Source organism: Colobus angolensis, unplaced genomic scaffold (assembly GCF_000951035.1).
Source record: "Colobus angolensis palliatus isolate OR3802 unplaced genomic scaffold, Cang.pa_1.0 Scaffold78, whole genome shotgun sequence".
NCBI lineage: Eukaryota > Metazoa > Chordata > Mammalia > Primates > Cercopithecidae > Colobus > Colobus angolensis.
Window position 1 is genome coordinate 6794122 of NW_012121598.1, and position 20319 is coordinate 6814440.

The 20319-nt window shown below is 38.2% G+C and overlaps 1 protein-coding gene across 3 annotated transcripts in view; it reads right to left on the reverse strand.

Annotated features, from left to right (window-relative positions):
* DMXL2 (Dmx-like 2) overlaps positions 1-20319 on the reverse strand; it is a 178277-nt gene that overhangs the window by 129928 nt on the left and 28030 nt on the right. For all 3 annotated transcript variants that reach the window (XM_011928618.1, XM_011928620.1, XM_011928619.1), the window contains exons 2-3: positions 9631-9756; positions 1464-1535 (exon numbers count right to left, since the gene is read on the reverse strand). In XM_011928618.1, the coding sequence (XP_011784008.1) occupies positions 1464-1535; positions 9631-9756 (198 nt within the window). The remainder of the gene's footprint in view (positions 1-1463; positions 1536-9630; positions 9757-20319) is intronic.

The window sequence follows — 20319 nt, forward strand, 5'->3', positions numbered from 1 at the left end:
CCTACTATGTTCCAGATACTTTTTTTTTTTTTTTTTTGAGATGGGAGTCTTGCTCTGACGCCCAAGCTGGAGTGCAATGGCACAGTCCAGGCTCACTGCAACCTCCATCTCCTGGGTTCAAGCGATTCTCTTGCCTCAGTCTTCTGAGTAGCTGGGATCATAGGCATGTGCCACCACACCCGGATAATTTTTGTATTTTTAGTAGACACAGGGTTTCACCATGTTGGCCAGGCTCATCTCAAACGCCTGACTTCGTGTTCCATGCGCCTTGGTCTCCCAAAATGTTGGGATTACAGGTGTGAGCCACCGCATCTGGCTGTTCCAGATACTGCTCTAAGTACTGGGGATTCATCAGTGAAAAAAAGAAACAAAGTTTCCTACCCTTATGTTCCTTTAGATAACATTCTACATAGCAAACAATAATAAATAAATGCTGTAAAAAAATTTTTAAATAGCAAGATAAGCAGGGGTACAATTTTTTAAAGGGTGGTCAAGGTAAACCTCATTGTCAAGATATTAGTGAGCAAAGACCTAAAGGATCTATGGGAGCTATCCTTGGAGATATCGGGAGGAATAACATTCCTGACAAAGGAAACAGCCAACACAAAGGCTCAAAGAGGGAAGGTTAACTGAGAAACAGTAAAAATGCCAATGTGGCCAGAGTAGAACCAGAGAGGACAAGAATTTAGGAGGTGAGCTCTGAGACGTAGTAAGTGTGGGACTGCGTAGAAGGGAAGTCGTAGTCTACAAAACACTTTTGGCTTTTTATCTGAAAGAAGTACAGAGCAGCTGGGCATGGTGGCTCATGCCCATAATCCCAGCACTTTGGGAGGCTGGGGTGGGAGGATCGCTTAGCCCCAGAGTTCAAGACCAGCCTGAGCAACACAGGGAAACCCCATCTCTACAAAAAATTTAAAAATCAGCTGGCCATGGTGGTGCATGCCTGTAGTCCCAGCTACTTAGGAGGCTGAGGTGGGAGGATCACTTGACAGGTTGAGGCTGCAGTGAGCAGTGATCATGCCACTGCACTCCAGCCTAGGGAGAGTGAGACACTGTCTCAAAAAAAAAGAGAGAGAGAAATATGAAACCATTACAAACTTTTAAGCAGAGAAATGTCATGACCTGCTCTATTGAGAATAGAGACTGGGGTTGAAGGCAGCAGGAAACCAGATATCAGATAGAGATTAGTAATCCAGATGAGAAATAAGAGTAGTTCAAACTAGGGTAGCTCTCAATTAACACAGGAAATCTCAATTTGCAATATTCTAGAGACTTGGGTTTCTAAAAGCACTAGGGATGTATCCCCAGTGAATGTAAGGATCCTAACATAAAGCACTAGACCAATTTTTCACTGATACTCTAGTCTATGTTCAGCACTAGCTCCTAAGGAGCCTTTATTAACATCAATTGGATTCTAAAGTTAACTAGATTCTAAAAGTATTCTATTATTGGTTAATACTTACACAATTTCTTTTATGAGAATTTATGCCCAAGGGCTCAAATATACAAACAGCATTACCATATGAAGCTGCAATCTAAAAAAGAATAAATATAGCATTAATATCTAGAAAAGGGTAAAATAAAGGTATCTTCCTTTTCATAATAATGTATAAACTGATTACATATAATATAATCTCAATACAGTATTCATGGTTTATTTCCTTCCATAAATACACCTGGAAGTGTACTGGAGTTAAGAGTCTCTCCTCTGTTATCAAAAAATTCAGCAGGCTTTATTTTACACATCAAATACAAGGCTGATCTATTCAAACAAATTATATTTGGATGGAGAGCTGGCAAGATGGCCGAATAGGAACAGCTCTGGTCTGCAGCTCCCAACGAGATGGATGCAGAAAGCGGGTGATTCCTGCATTTCCAGCTGAGGTACCAGGTTCATCTCACTGAGACTGGCTGAACAGTGGGTACAACCCACGGAAAGTGAGCTGAAGCAGGGTGGGGCATTGTCTCACACGGGAAGTGTAAGGGGTTGGGGTATTTCCCTTTCCTAGCGAAGGAAAGCTGTGAGAGACTGTACCGGGAGGGACAGAACACTGTGGCCCAGATACTGCACTTTTCCCACGGTCTTCACAACCGGCAGAACAGGAAATTTTCTCTGGTGCCTGGCTCAGCGGGTCCCACCCCCACGAAGCCCAGCAAGCTAAGATCCACTGGCTTGAAATTCTCACTGCTATCACAGCAGTCTGAGGTCGACCTGGGATGCTCGAGCTTGGTGGGAGGAGGTGCATCCTCCATTGCTGAGGCTTGAGTAGGTGGTTTTACCCTCACAGTGTAAACAAAGCTGCCGGGAAGTTTGAACTAAGCAGAGCCCACCAACAGCTCCCTGGGACAGAGCCCCTGGGGAAGGGGTGACTGTGGGTGCAGCTTCAGCAGACTTAAACGTCCCTGCCTGACAGCTCTAAAGAGAGCAGCAGTTCTCCCAGCGCAGCACTCGAGCTCTCATACAGGACAGACTGCCTCCTCAAGTGGGTCCCTGACCCCACGTGTATCCAGACTGGGAGACACCTCCCAGTAGGGGCCAACAAACACCTCCTACAGGATAGCTCTGCCTAGCATCTCCCAGAGGAAGAAACAGGCAGCAATCTTTGTTGTTCTGCAGCCTCCACTGGTGATACCCAGGCAAACAGGGTCTGGAGTGGACCTCCAGCAAACTTCAGCAGACCTGCAGCAGAGGGGCCCGACTGTTAGAAGGAAAACTAACAAACAGAAAGGAAGACTATCAACATCACCAACATCAAAGAAAAAAGGTAGATAAATCCATGAAGATGAGGAGAAACCAGTGCAAAAAGGCTGAAAATTCCCAAAACCAAAACACTTCTTCTCCTCCAAAGAATCACAACTCCTCACCAGCAAGGGAACAAAACTGGATGGAGAATGACAAATTGACAGAAGTAGGCTTCAGAAGGTGGGTAATAACAAACTCCTCCGAGCTAAAGGAGCATATTCTAAACCAATGAAAGGAAGCTAAGAACCTTCAAAAAAGGTTAGATGAATTGCTAACTAGAATAACCAGCTTAGAGAGGAACATAAATGACCCGATGGAGTGGAAAAACACAGCACGAGAACTTCATGAAACATACACAAATTATCAATAGCTGAATCGGTCAAGCAGAAGAAAGGATATCAGAGATTAAAGATCGACTCAATGAAATAAAGCGAGAAGACAAGATTAGAGAAAAAAGAGTGAAAAGAAACGCACAAAGCCTTCAAGAAATATGGGACTATGTGAAAAGACAAAATCTACGTTTGATTGGTGTACCTGAAAGTGATGGGGAGAATGGAACCAAGTTGGAAAACACTCTTCAGGATATTATCCAGCAGAGCTTCCCCAACCTAGAAAGACAGGACAACATTCAAATTGAGGAAGTACAGAGAACACCACAAAGATATTCCTCGAGAAGAGCAACCTCAACACACATAATTGTCAGATTAACCAAGGTTGAAACGAAGGAAAAAATGTTAAGGGCAGACAGAGAGAAGGTCGGGTTACCCACAAAGGGAAGCCCATCAGACTTACAGCAAATCTCTGGGAAGAAACCCTACAAGCCAGAAGACAGTGGGGGCCAATATTCAACATTCTTAAAGAGAAGAATTTTCAACCCAGAATTTCATATCCAACCAAACTAAGTTTCTTACGTGAAGGAGAAATAAAATCCTTTACAGACAAGCAAATGCTGAGAGATTTTGTCACCACCAGGCCTGCCTTACAAGAGCTCCTGAAGGAAACACTAAACATGGAAAGGAACAACTGGTATCAGCCACTGCAAAAACATACCAAATTTTAAAGACCATCAATGCTATGAAAAAACTACATCAACCAACGGGCAAAATAATCAGCTAGCATCATAATGACAGGATCAAATTCCCACATCACAATATTAACCTTAAATGTAAACGAGTTAAATGCCCCACTTAAAAGACACAGACTGGCAAACTGGATAAAGAGTCAAGATCTGTCAGTGTGCTGTATTCAGGAGACCCATCTCACATGCAGAGAAGCATATAGGCTCAAAATAAAGGGATGGAGGAAGATTTACCAAGAAAATAGAAAGCAAAAAAAAAAGCAGGGATTGCAATCATAGTCTCTGATAAAACAGACTTTAAACCAACAAAGATCAAAAGAGACAAAGAATGGCATTACATAATGGCAAAGGGATCAATTCAACAAGAAGAGCTAACTATCCTAAATATATATGCACCCAATGCAGGGGCACCCAGATTCATAAAGCAAGTTCTTAAACACCTACAAAGAGACTTAGACTCCCAAACGATAATAGTGGGAGACTTTAACACTCCACTGTCAATATTAGACTGATCAACAAGACAGAAAATTAACAAGGATACCAGGGCTTGAACTCAGTTCTGCACCAAGTAGACCTAATAGACATCTACAGAACTCTCCACCCCAATCAACAGGGTATACATTCTTCTCAGCACCACATCACACTTATTCTAAAACTGACCACATAATTGGAAGTAAAATACTCCTCGGCAAATGCAAAAGAATGGAAACCATAACAAAGAGTCTCTCAGACCACAGGGCAATCAAATCAGAACTCAGGATTAAGAAACTTACTCAAAATCTCACAACTACATGGAAACTGAACAATCTGCTCCTGAATGACTACTGGGTAAATAACAAAATGAAGGCAGAAATAAAGATGTTCTCTGAAACCAATAACAAAGACACAACATACCAGAATCTCTGGGACACATTTAAAGCAGTGTGTAGAGTGAAATTTATAGCACTAAATGCCCACAAGAGAAAGCAGGAAAGATCTAAAATCGACAACCTAACATCACAATTAAAAGAACTAGAGAAGCAAGAGCAAACATATTCAAAAGCTAGCAGAAGACAAGAAATCACTAAGATCAGAGCAGAACTGAAGGAGATAGAGACACAAAAAAATCCTTCAAAAAAATCAGTGAATCCAGGAACTGGTTTTTGAAAAGATTAACAAAATACAAAATACACAGACTGCTAGCCAGACTAATAAACAGAAAAGAATCAAATAGACACATTAAAAAATGATAAAGAGGATATCACCAGCGACCACAGAAACACAAACTACTATCACAGAATATTATAAACACCTCTACACAGATAAACTAGAAAATCTTGAAGAAATGGATAAATTCCTGGACACATACACCCTCCCAAGACTAAACCAGGAAGAAGTTGAATCCCTGAATAGACCAATAACAAGTTCTGAAATTGAGGCAGTAATTAATAGCCTACCAACCAAAAAAAGTCCAGGACCAGACGGATTCACAGCCGAATTCTACGAGAGGTACAAAAAGGAGCTGGTACCATTCCTTCTGAAACTATTCCAAACAATAAAAAAAGAGGGAATCCTCCCTAACTCATTTTATGAGGCCAGCATCATCCTGATACCAAAACCTGGCAAAGACACAACCAGAAAAGAAAATTTTACGCCAATATGGCTGATAAACATTGATGCAAAAATCCTCAATAAAATACTGACATACCAAATCCAGCAGCACATCAAAAAGCTTGTCCATTACGATCAAGTTGGCTTCATCCCTGGGATGCGAGGCTGGTCCAACATACACAAAACAATAAATGTAATCCATCACATAAAGAGAACCAATGACAAAACCCACATGATTATCTCAATAGATGCAGAAAAGGCCTTTGACAAAATTCAACAGCCCTTCATGCTAAAAACTCTCAATAAACTAGGCATTGATGGAACGTATCTCAAAATAATAAGAGCTATTTATGACAAACCCACAGCCAATATCATACTGAATGGGCAAAAACAGGAAGCATTCCGTTTGCAAACCAGTACAAGACAACGATGCCCTCTCTCAACACTCCTATTCAACACGGTATTGGAAGTTCTGGCCAGGGCAATCAGGCAGGAGAAATAAATAAAGGGTATTCAATAAGGAAAAGAGGAAGTCAAATTGTCTGTTTGCAGATGACATGATTGTATATTTAGAAAACCCCATCATCTCAGCCCAAAATCTCCTTAAGCTCATAAGCAATAAACATACGAAAAAAAATGCTCATCATCACTGGGCATTAGAGAAATGCAAATCAAAACCACAATGAGATACCATCTCACACCAGTTAGAATGGTGATCATTAAAAAGTCAGGAAACAACAGATGCTGGAGAGGATGTGGAGAAATAGGAACACTTTTACACTGTTGGTGGGAGTGTAAATTAGTTCAACCATTGTGGAAGACAGTGTGGTGATTACTCCAGGATCTAGAACCAGAAATACCATTTGACCCAGCAATCCCATTATGGGGTATATACCCAAAGGATTATAAATCATTCTACTGTAAAGACGCATGCACATGTATGTTTACTGTGGCACTATTCACAATAGCAAAGACTTGGAATCCGCCCAAATGCCCATCAATGACAGACTGGATAAAGAAAACGTGGCACATATACACCATGGAATACTATGCAGTCATAAAAAAGGATGAGTTCATGTCCTTTGAAGGGACATGGATGAAGCTGGAAACCATTTTCTCAGCAAACTAACACATGAACAGAAAAGCAAACACTGTATGTTCTCACTCATAAATGAGAGTTGAACAATGAGAATACATGGACACTGGGAGGGGAACATCACACACCAGGGCTGATCTATCAGGGTGTAGGGGGCCTAGGGAAGAGATAGCCTTAGGAGAAATACCTAATGTTGATGATGGGTTGATGGGTGCAGCAAACCACCATGGCATGTGTATATCTATGTAACAAACTTATACGTTCTGCATATGTGCTCTAGAACTTAAAAAGTATAATAAAAATATATATATGCACATAAAAAAATCACATTTTTCATAAGAATTTTATTTTTAATATAAAAACAACTATTAAAAAATACATTTCAAAAGCACACATCTTTGTCAGAAACTTTATAATCCAGTGAAAATAACATAAAATCCATGAGAAAAGCATCAATTAATAACAGGTCTTAAAAATATTTCAAATAAAATGGCCTAATTATACCATCAAACAGAAAATACCAATTGAGACACCATCTAGAGGAAGGAATAGAAAAAACAGGCCAAGATGAAGTCAGGGAGCCATACACTGCACGTGGGGGAAAGAGCTGAAGAAGACATCTCCAGAGGACTGAAGCAAGAAATTTAGGGACCAGGAGGATTTTGTTCCATGTCACATACCTGATAAGAAAAGACATAAATCCCTCTGTTCCTAGAAACTACCAGAGCCTGTTTTCCAATAATTTCTTGAAGGCTAGTTCCAAGTTCATCCTCCTCTTGGTAAGATGGAATTAACTACAGGGCACAGATCAAAAACCATCCTTTCTGACACCTCTGCACCCCAGTTAACCTTTAAAACTCCATTAGGTATATATTCTTTTAAGGTCTGCCAAAAATATCCCCTATGATTTTTAAGGCACTGTCATGCCAAAAAGTGATTTTAACTCTTACCTAACATCTAACATTCTTTCCAAGAAAAATCATAATCCACAACAGAAAGCTACTTAAAATAACATGCAAAAGGTGTTGTGAATGATTCCATTCAACATGTCAATGAATGAATGAATGATTATAACAGACTAATACAAACTCACAAATGTGAAAGTTATCACCACAAGAACTGGGGGATAAAAAGACTAAAGGAAGATGTCAACAAAGACAATAAAGATACTACAATTTTGCCTTATTTACATTAAACCAGCTCAAGAAAACTAGAAATACAAGTTGCTCTGTTTCCCATGGTATAAATACCAATGTCTTACTTATACACCTTTTTTTTTTTTTTTGAGACGGAGTCTCACTCTGTCGCCCGCGCTGGAGTGCAGTGGCTGGATCTCAGCTCACTGCAAGCTCCGCCTCCCGGGTTTACGCCATTCTCCTGCCTCAGCCTCCCGAGTAGCTGGGTCTACAGGCACCCACCACCTCACCCAGCTAGTTTTTTTGTATTTTTTAGTAGAGACGGGGTTTCACCGTGTTAGCCAGGATGGTCTCGAACTCCTGACCTCGTGATCTGCCCGTCTCGGCCTCCCAAAGTGCTGGGATTACAGGCTTGAGCCACCGCGCCCGGCCTATATACCTTTTTAAAAAATTTTACTCCCAGAGAATGTGTTCATTGCGATTACCACCGGCACTTGAGCTATTTACTAAAATTCACCTCTGACAACTATCATACAACTTTAGGCAGGCTTAAGCTACCTTGCTTGCCCTAGAGAGAAGAGCAACAAAAAATTAATGAGAGAAATCTGACATTCTCCGTGTTTTCTAAAATAAGTATAAGCAATGCTTGAGGGTGAGGAGTACCTAGGGGGAAAATTAGAAAAGCAAGAAACGAGTATCAGGAAACACCAGGAAATCCAGTGTTCCAATACTAGGTCAAATGTATCACTGAACTGTCAAGTACTGGTACATTTACACAAATATTAAGGCTTGATATGGGCAGTAGGATAGGGCAGGATAAATGGTATAATAAAGTAACCATAATTTACCATTCAGTATAAATGTGTATGATTACTATTTATCAACATGAATATTCTGATTTAACATATCCTTGACCAAATTTATTACCCAATAAAGAACAATTTCTAGAACACTAAGATAGTTTAAACCATTACAATGATTATAGGTAAAAATCTTACTTCTCTGTTCTTGCAGAGACATTCAACTCGGCTACATAACATTGGCCTTACTGAATTGCTGGGGTATACAGCAAACATGCCATATTGACACGCAACCAAAATTTGATGTACATTATGTTTGAAAATTGCGGGAGAGGTACATATGATGAAATTTTAACTATTTCAAAATAAACCGTCTGTTTTAAAGCCTGAATGAACTATAAGACTCTTCACTCCACAAAAAAACTTTCATTATGCTAACAGATTTTACAAATCTCTTCCTATATAACAAGCATGATATTAGACATTAACAGCTTGCAGAATTTCTTAATACAACTTTGATGTTATAGTATGAGGGACATAAGGGGTGCTAGGTAGAGAAGATAAAAGTTTACTTCCCCTTACTGGCTTAATGGCTGCTAGAAGTAGTAACTGGGGCCGGGCGCGGTGGCTCAAGCCTGTAATACCAGCACTTTGGGAGGCAGAGACGGGCGGATCACGAGGTCAGGAGATCGAGACCATCCTGGCTAACACGGTGAAACCCCGTCTCTACTAAAAAATACAAAAAACTAGCCGGGCGAGGTGGCGGCGCCTGTAGTCCCAGCTGCTCGGGAGGCTGAGGCAGGAGAATGGCGTGAATCCGGGAGGTGGAGCTTGCAGTGAGCTGGGATCTGGCCACTGCACTCCAGCCTGGGCGGCAGAGCGAGACTCCGTCTCAAAAAAAAAAAAAAAAAAGGAAGTAGTAACTGGCAGAATGTCAGTATGCACAGTATTGTAAGGCCTACAGATCTTTGAAGACAGTATACATACAGCTGTAGAACAATTGTCAAATTATCAGTTTAATGGCATTTTACAATTTGTATAAACCTATCGCTTTACAACTTCTATTAACAGCCACCCAAGCAATACATAAGAAATTATAGACAAGCTTTGCATAAAAGGATAAGAATATTCTGAGATTATTAAACACATTTTTAAATGACATTTAGTAAAGAAATTAAATCCCTTACTCTTCCTTGTTGGTTAGAACACTCCACACAGCTGACTTGGATGTTTCCATGTTTAGCACCAGGAATGATCTGTACACATTCAAAGTCATTTGCCAAAATAACAATATCACAGCCTGATCCATATGCCTAAAAAAAAAAAAAGTTTTACAATATATAAGATACATAACTTTTGAAACCTTATTACGTAATATTTTACCTTAGATTTTATTGCCATTATAAAGTATACCTTGGGACATTTTACAAAATAGTTAATATAAGAATATCAATTTCTAAATAAGAACATTAAAAATCACATAAAAAATAAACTGATGACACTCCATGCATTATCATTCAACAACTGTTACTAATAGGAAAAGAGTTCTTCCAGTTCTTAAACATGACATCCTCTGTTTCTGCAGGTCATAAATTATTCTGTTTAGACTTTCTCTCCAAAGTTCATCTCAGTAAACCCTAAAGTATAAAAGCTCCATCTAAAAATACTAAGACATTGAAGACTGCAACTGTGTTCCCAGGGTTCAAACCAGACTTAAGAAACATCAATATGGAAATCAGGCATGCATTTTCCAACACAATTCCACATGCCTTAAAGAGCTAGTGAAGTAGACATGAACAACAAAGGCAGAACTACATGCACTAAGGCAATGGCTAAACTTAAATGCATCAACGACTCAAATGAATCCATAACGCAGCCTGCCTCCAATACCCACCATCCATCCCCAACATCATCAGGCCTGAAGGAGAAAGGAAACCAACCCAAAGTTGTTTTACCAAAGGTAAAAAAAAAAAAAAAAAGTCAAATAAAACAGAAAATGAACAAATTTATATAGAATATTGGGCAAATATCCCTATATGGTCTGGAAAATAGACTACAAAACAGAAATTGTTGGGAAAATTCCCATGTCCAACTCTAATAAGTAAAACCACACATTTCTTCCTATTGCAACACTTCTTGCTGTATGCTATTCCTGTTTTGCAATGTTGTGAATTTTATGACATAAGGGTCAGAGAGTGGGGACATTTTTCTTTTTCTTCCAAACTATTTATGATTAAATATTCAAAACAACCTAACAACCCAATTCTCAAAAGAAAAGTGCCATTAAAAGCAAGATAAACATAAAACTTATGAAACAGTATTTTCCTCACTGTTTCCACACCCTTAGGCAATGTGGTTATGACCTACAAAACAGAGATATCCAATAGCAGGGCTGACATGTGATGACATCCAAATCAGTGACCCATGCCCTGAAGGGGTCCATATAAGGCTGCTAATGAAAGACGGAAATGAAGATAAAGACCAGACAGGAAGACAACATTACTTCTACTAAAACTTCCAATGTTACCAAAATCCTGCCGTAACCACTATATAAAACATCTTAAACCCATGTGTTTATAAAAATCAAAAAGTTCACCAAAAGAAAAGCAAAGACAGAATTTTAAGCAAGAAAAATATAGAGAAAAATCACTCACAAGAGGAAATGATCACTTACATTCTTATAGACAAGGCAGACTTGGTTATACCATGAATTCAGGAAAGCCAAACTGAAGAATATTGAGTATATGCAGAAGAAATGTTTCAATCACCACGCTAATTTTTGAAGTATAGTATTAAAATAACAAAAATCATCTTACACTTGAGTAGCAATTTCAAAATTTCCAACATGCCTTATAACATTATCTCAGCAAAGTGGATTCACGGAAAAAGCACAGCCTTTATCTAGTTTGAAATTACACACAGTTTTCAATTTTGGTTATGCCATGCTGTGCTATCTTAAGAAAGTTATTTAAGTTCCCTGAGCATTTCCTCATGGTAAAATGAAGCAAATAATACTTGTCTCTTAGGATACTTACGAACACTAAAATGGAAAATGTACACAGTCATTTAAGTAACAGAACAGTGCACCAAGTCTCGAGTCTGGGCTAGTGACTGGGAACACTAAAGTACAAGACATGGTCCCAGTTACTCTAATGGGGAGATGAGTAGGTAAATTACTAATCAAAGCTAAATGACAAACTGCCATGACAGAGATAGCCATAAAATACTAGAAGACAGAAGAGGTACTCAACAAGTGTTGTATCACAATCTCTTTAATCTTTGCAACAAATCTGGAAGGTAGATATTATCATTATATAAAGAAAAATTCAAGTTCATTAATTTGCCCAAGATTACAGTTACTAAATGCAAAGTGTTCAAACTCAGGTCCTTACAATTTTTACATTCTTTTCCCTACATTATATATCAAAAAGACATAAAATATTCCAGATAAATATTAGTACACTTTGTTTCTCTAAAGATGGGCCATCCCTAGCAACTGCGACTTAAGATAAATTCACTCTTACAGCTCAGTCACTGAAAAGGCTTTTTACTCTTCCCTAGATAACCATAATTGCCTGATGTTTTCCAGAGGATGTGTACTATACTCCATTTTTCTGATCCAGCAATAGTTCAAATTGGAGGCATCAAAATCACCCAGGAAACTTGTCAAAAACACAGATTGCTCAGTCCCACTCCAGACTTTAAATTAAAGTCTTCATGGATAAAATAATTTGGCAATATCTATCAAAATCTTAAATACAATATACCTTTTGATCAAATATTCCCTATTTTACCCTAATAGTCCCTATTTTGCCCTACTTATATACATGTATGTACAAACGTTTGCCAAAATATATGTAGGACATTCAGTGCCTCAGTATCTATAGTAGCAAAACTGAAAATAATTATACCACTCATCAGTGAGGAGTAGTTAAATAAATTACTGAATTACATGGGAATACTATACAGCTACTAAAGGTTAAGAGGTTGGGTACAGTGGCTCATGCCTATAATCCCAACACTTTGGGAGGCCAAGGTAGGAGGATCACTTGAGCCCAGGAGACCACGAATACCCTGGGAAACACAGTGAGACTTCATCTCTATAGAACATCAAAAAATTAGCTTAGCATGGTGTCACATGCGTGCAGTCCCAGCTACTTGGGAAACTGAGGTGAGAGGATCACTTAAGCCCAAGAAGTCAAGGCTGAAATGAGCTATGATTGCACCACTGCACTCCAGCCTGGGTGACTAAGTGAGACCCTGTCTCAAGAAAAGGAAAAAAATAGAAAGTTTAAAGACCACTGGTTTAGAATGGTTTCAACCCCCCTACCAAACTAGTAATTCCCATCAAAATGGAACAACTTATATCTGGTGCTAGTTTCCTGTTGAACCAGAGTTAGGCAATGCCTACCATTTTATATAATAACCATGACTACTGCTAGAATAGAATCTCTTAAACTATTGCATACTAACAGCTTGAAAAAGTGCACGGGGCATTTTCCAAAGAGTCTAATGCATAAATAACCCAAGTGTGGAAGAAAAAGGGACTCATATAATCAGTCAGTATTGAATCATGTGTATTCTGTAACTGAGGGCCCATGAGATTTTAATGGCTTTAAGGCATGTTTAATGTCTGTCTGGTTCCCACTATACTGAATGGTTCATTAGAGCAAGGACCTCACCTTGTCCTTGTTTACCACTGTAGTCCCAATACCTAGCACATAAGCAGCTCTCAATAAATAGCTGTGTAATAAATTATTAAAAGTCTTTCTAACCGAATGTCTGGCTCCAGAAGTCTAAGCACTTAGAAACTTAGTCAAAGAACATGGAGTTGAAACACTGACACTGCCTTGTTGCTAACAATTTGGCCAACCTATCCTCATAAGCTTAAGAAAAGAGGGAGAGATTTTGACTGACTTTCCAACTAACAGTATCAACAAACGTAGAAGTTCTACTAGAAGAGAATCTACCTAAGCCTTCCTTATAATTCACCATTTACTGAATACCTACTATGATCAAGCTGTTTTGCTAGGGTCTTTACAAAAATTATCATTATCTTCACAGGCCTGCTTTTGAAGACGGAGCAACTGAAGCCCAGAAAGGATAAGTAATTTGCCCTAGTTCACAGAATGAGGATTCATTTGCTTCACAGTCAAGTTCCTGCTGTTTCCACTGCATTGCCCTACCTCTCTTCCATGAAGATCTTGTTGGTGCTAGAAGGAGTATGTTCATCTTTGTAATCCCAATTAATTTACCACATCATGGAGCACAGAATAAGCATTCTGTAAAGACCAACAGTTTATACAAAAGTGATAATTTACTCAAAAGATTCCCATTCTCTCAATTTTAAAGAGATCAAAAGTGATTTTGTTCCATTCTTTTTCAGAATCCAGTATTACCAGAGGAAAAATGTATAGTGCAGGAGGAAAAGAGGGTGCTCGTTAAGACTACAAGTAAATACTAAATTGACCCCAGAGAGTATGGATGTGGGCTCCTTTGTGTTAGATAAATGAAATACTCTGACTAAGCTAAGTTAGTAAAGTCAGTAAACTAACTTCTTCACATGTGGGAGACAGGTCACAGGATTATTATAGGGAGGCAAGGAAAAGGACAGCAAGCCCTTTCTGGAGAAATGGAATCACTTGCCTGGATTATCCCTCCTTGGATTCTTTGTAGAGCTGACCTATGCCAGAGCACAATATACCATCATCCTGCTCTTCGAACAGTACTGACCTATAAAACACTTTATCTAGAAATCAAGGATATGGTTCAGCCCCTACCCACAGAGAAGGCCCAAGAAAAGAGGAAGGGTCTTAGAAAAACTGCTTTCCTTCCATTCATGTGGGAGGATTTGTTTTATAAAAGTACTAAGCGGATGATAAAGAATGATTAGCTGATATTAGTAATTCATAACTAAGAGATAATTCTGTAGCATAAGCTGTTACATCCAAAACAAAACTTTAAAAATACTGACCCTCACTTGTTATAATCCTATTCTTAGAGACCAAATCCATCCTATTAGGCAAGAGAAAAGTATTCTCTGCTTTGAACATTGAAACTAAAAGTTTTCAACCTGAAGTCTAATAGACGTAGTCATAGATGGCCTCAGTAGGTCTCTGAACTCCTAAAAATTGTATTTAAAGTTGTGTGAATGTGTTTCTTTTCTTTGCTGTGGTATTATTACCACAATAAAGATATTGCTGCTTTCTTTAGAGCAGGAGCCCTCAATTCCTACCACCAGTCCGTGGCCTATGAGGAACAGGGCCTCAGAGCAGGAGGTGAGCAGTGAGTGAGCGAGCATTACTGCCTGAGCTCCACCTCCTGTCAGATCAGCGGTGGCATTAGACTCTCACAGGAACGCAAGCCCTATTGTAAACTGCACACGCTAGGGATCTAGGTTGCATGCTCCTTATAAGAATCTAGCGATAAACATAATGTGCTTGAATCATCCCGAAACCATCCCTCTCCCTCACTGCTCACTGTAGAAAAACTGTCTTCCACAAAACCACTCCTTGGTGCCAAAAAGGTTGGAGACCGCTGCTCTAGAGGGTTTAATGTCCTCATGAACAATGCAAACTTTGAGATCACTGACAACTACTGACAGATGTGTCTAAATTTAAGAGACAAAAAAAAGCACTGATAAGGAGTATTAGACATGTTGAGAGGACTTTTAATACGCAGTATGAAGAGGCATAACACACTCACTCAGTCTTCTCTAACTTTAGTTTTATATATAATTGTCTTAAGTACATTATTTTCAGAAAAGAAAACTAATACTCTAATCCCACAAACACTGTTCTAATTTCTCAAATTTCCTTTATGTCTCAGATAAATTGAAGTGGAGAGTAACAAAACAAAAACTTTTAAAAACCTTAAACAAACATGACCACATTTCCTATGAAATTACAGCATACAATAGATTAATTACATTGGCATTTACTATAGAATAGTTGGATGTTTTAAAATCCCAGAAGTTACAGGGTCAAAGCTTGAGATCATTGACAACTACTGATATGTGTCTAAACTACAAAAACCAAAAAAAAAAAAAACCCTGATAAATGAAGGTGTATTAAGCATGGTGACAAGTTTAACGAAGTACTATAATCTTACCAAGAATACTATATCAAGAGTATTACTATTAAACTCCCACTTCTCCCTGGGAGTGAGTTTTGATCACTGTAAATATGTCTACTTTTCTACAGAAGAAGGCACATCTTATTAAGAGTTAGAAAACCTATTCAACATAGTGTTGGAAGTTCTGGCTAGGGCAATCAGGAAAGATAAAGAAATAAAGGTTATTCAATTAGGAAAAGAAGAAGTCAAATTGTCCCTGTTTGCAGATAACATGATTGTATATTTGGAAAACCCCATCGTCTCAGCCCAAAATCTCCTCAAGCTGACAAGCAACTTCAGCAAAGTCTCAGGATACAAAATCAGTGTGTAAAAATCACAAGCATTCTTATACACCAATAACAGACAAACAGAGAGCCAAATCATGAATGAACTTCCATTCACAATTGCTTCAAAGAGAATAAAATACCTAGGAATCCAACTTACAAGGCATGTGAAGGACCTCTTCAAGGAGAACTACAAACCACTGCTCAGTGAAATAAAAGAGGACACAAACAAATGGAAGAACATTCCATGCTCATGGATAGGAAGAATCAGTATCATGAAAATGGTCATACAGCCCAAGGTAATTTATAGATTCAACAACATCCCCATTAAGCTACCAATGACTTTCTTCACAGAATTGGAAAAAACTACTTTAAAGTTCATATGGAACCGAAAAAGAGCCCACATTGCCAAGACAATCCTAAGCCAAAAGAACAAAGCTGGAGGCATCACACTACCTGAATTGAAACTATACTACAAGGCTACAGTAACCAAAACAGCATGGTACTGGTACCAAAACAGAAATATAGACCAATGGAACAGAACAGAATCCTCACAAATAATACCACACATCTACAACCACCTGATCTTTGACGAACCTGACAAAAACAAGAAATGGGGAAAGGATTCCCTATTTAATAAATGGTGCTGGGAAAACTGGCTAGCCATAAGTAGAAAGCTGAAACTGGATCCCTTCCTTACTCCTTATACGAAAATTAATTCAAGATGGATTAGAGACTTAAATGTTAGACCTAATACCGTAAAAACCCTGGAAGAAAACCTAGGCAATACCATTCAGGACATAGGCATGAGCAAGGACTCCATGTCTAAAACACCAAAAGCAATGGCAACAAAAGCCAAAATTGACAAATGGGATCTAATTAAACTAAAGAGCTTCTGCATAGCAAAAGAAACTACCATCAGAGTGAATAGGCAACCTACAGAATGGGAGAAAATTTTTGCAATCTACTCATCTGACGAAGGGCTAATACCCAGAACCTACAAAGAACTCAAACAAATTTACAAGGAAAAAGCAAACAACCCCAGCAAAAAGTGGGCAAAGGATATGAACAAACCCTTCTCAAAAGAAGACATTTATGCAGCCAACAGACACATGAAAAAATGCTCATCATCACTAGCCATCAGAGAAATGCAAATCAAAACCACAATGAGATACCATCTCATACCAGTTAGAATGGCAATCATTAAAAAGTCAGGAAACAACAGGTGCTGGAGAGGATGTGGAGAAATAGGAACACTTTTACACTGTTGGTGGGACTGTAAACTAGTTCAGCCATTGTGGAAAACAGTGTGGCGATTCCTCATGGATTTAGAACTAGAAATACCATTTGACCCAGCCATCCCATTACCGAGTATATACCCAAAGAATTATAAATCATGCTGCTATAAAGACACATGCACACATATGTTTACTGTGGCACTATTCACAATAGCAAAGACTTGGAACCAACCCAAATGTCCATCAATGACAGACTGGATTAAGAAAATGTGGCACATATACACATGGAATACTATGCAGCCATAAAAAAGGATGAGTTCGTATCCTTTGTAGGGACATGGATGCAGCTGGAAACCATCATTCTCAGCAAACTATCGCAAGAACAGAAAACCAAACACCACATGTTCTCACTCACAGGTGGGAATTGAACAATGAGATCACCTGGACACAGAAAGGGGACCATCACACACCAGGGCCTGTTGTGGGGTAGGGGGAGCAGGGACACACAGCATTAGGAGATACACCTAATGTAAATGATGAGTTAATGGGTGCAGCACACCAACATGGCACAGGTATACAAATGTAACAAACCTGCACATTGTGCACATGTACCCTAGAACATAAAGTATAAAAAAAAGAGAGAGAAAGAAAAATAATTACAAGAAGAAGATATCACGTATTAAAAACCTACTGGGTGAGGGATATTATACTATTTTCATTCTGTATTCCTAATCTTTCTTTCAAGACTGCAACAGTCCTAGAAGTTGGTTATTAATCCCACTTTAACATTTTTGAAAACGGAATTTCACAAGATTTAATCAAATTTCTAAGTTACAAGGTAAATACATGACTATAATTCAAACTCAAGCCTCTTTACTGTTTTTTCCACTTCACTAATGACATTTTTCTATTGTTTTGTTTTCTGTTGCTCAAATTTTTTGCTCTTTATTGGTTAATTACATTTCAATTCTTCACTTCTGCTGTATCTTTGCTCATAAACAAAAAAACTAATAAGAAGACAGGGTTGTCTGGGCTTTGATGGTTACTTGGTTGCACCAAGAGATCTTACAGAAAGAGTCTTAAGAGGCCAATGTTGACATACAAAAAATCTTACAACCAAGAGGACAAAACACAGATTAACAAAGATTTCCCAGGAAAACACCCATTCCTTCTTTCCATTTTAGTCACCTAATTAAAATCCTAGCTCTTTATGATACTCTCAGAATTATTAATTTCTAAAAGGACAAATAGGTTTCCTTACTAAATACATTCCTGATTAAGCAAGAGATTTCACAAGTCACATATCCATTGAAATCATGTACAAGGTAAACAAGGTACATAAAATGTTTAATTTTAATGTTTTCAGTAACAAGATTTTCTTTTTCATAGAGGAAATAACACATACACTAAATTTTAAAATTAAATAAGAAAATGAAGTCACCTTCTCATCCTGTTCACCCTTCTTACCCCTCCCCTCCTCATTCCCAGGAAGCAATTACTTAATAATTACCTATGAACCCTTCCTGAAATGTTCAATATATAAAAGTATATCTTTTATAAATCTTCTTTTAACATAAATGGGATCATGCTATACACAATTCTGCCACTTCTTTTCCACTTATTCAACAATGCATCTTGAAGAACTTTCTACATCAGCACAGAGGAAATTACTTCATTCTTAATAGTTGCACAGTATTAATATTTCATGTTGTGGTTTTGCCATAATTTTGGTTGTTTCCAGTCTTTTACTATTTCAAACAATGCTTCGATGAACATGTATGCATAGATGATATATGTGTATGTGTCCAAGAATCCCTACAGGATAAATTCTAAGATATAATATGCTGCATCAGTGATTAAAATTAATTGCAACTGCAAATTGTCTTCCAAAAAGATTATAGCCCAAAGGTGTATAAAAGTACCTATTTCTCCAGTTACTCACTAACCCCAATCATTATCAAATGTTTTAATCTTTCCATTCCAACAAAACCTGACATCTCCCTGTTCTAATTTGTATTTTTATTAGAAGATAAGCATCTTTTCATATATTTATCAGCCATTTATATTTCTTTCTCTGTAAACTGACTATTCATATTATTCGTCCATTTGTCGTTCTGCAATTTTTCACACCTACAAACCCTTATCATTATTAACTCCCACCCACCACCAAGCACCGCCAACTCCAAGATAAATAAAACTCCTACCATTGATACATGAGTTCACACTACAGTAAGAAAAGCAGGGAAGGGGTAGCATTTGAATAAATTCTTTTGTCCACATGATTGAGAACACACTTTACTGATATGATTCAGTTATTCTAACTGCCCAAAGTCTACTCGAGAGTGCTGAATAAGCAAAATAAACACATGAAAAAGGAACTAAACAGCATGAAGAAAGCTTAGAGCAAAAAAGTTTAACCTAAGTCAATGATGAGTACGGAAATGTTGGAAATAACCTAATAACGACTGCTTGTGTGGTAATCAAAGGGACTGTTCCTCTTAGAAACAACTTGTATCAGAAAAAGCAAAATGAACAAAATTTACACAAGTAGCAGCAGAAAAAAGCAAAGCTGTGGGTGGTATGTTGAGGGAAACATAAGACAAAGCTTGACTACAAATATGTAAAAACAAAAATCTATGGCCAGAAAAAAAACAACAGAAGAAAACTCAAGAAAACATTCTAAGTGTTTATGAGTAAGTGGTAAAAGGCAAAATGATTTCAACTTTCTTCCTAACTACTCCAAAACAGCAACTGGCCTGAAAGAAAGAACTTTCTTTATAAAAATAAAATTTTAAATTTAGACTTTAAAAAGAGCAATTTAATGTTACTAAAAAAAACTCGCCAATTTTGATAATTTACTAATAGATGGAACTATAACAAACTTCTAAGTACTAAGCTAAAGAGAAACATACTTCTGGTCCAAACTAAGTCTATTTACATACCTCTGATAAAGAAGAAAAATGTGTTGTTTTTTTTTGTTTACTGGTGGTAGTAATATCTGAAAGGAAAATGAGACCTTGAAAAGCAAAATATGCAATAATTATTTGCTCTAATTAACCATTATAAAACCAACTCTGGGCCGGGCGCGGTGGCTCACGCCTGTAATCCCAGCACTTTGGGAGGCCGAGGTGGGTGGATCACAAGGTCAGGAGATCGAGACCACAGTGAAACCCCGTCTCTACTAAAAATACAAAAAATTAGCCAGGCGCCTGTAGTCCCAGCTACTCAGGAGGCTGAGGCA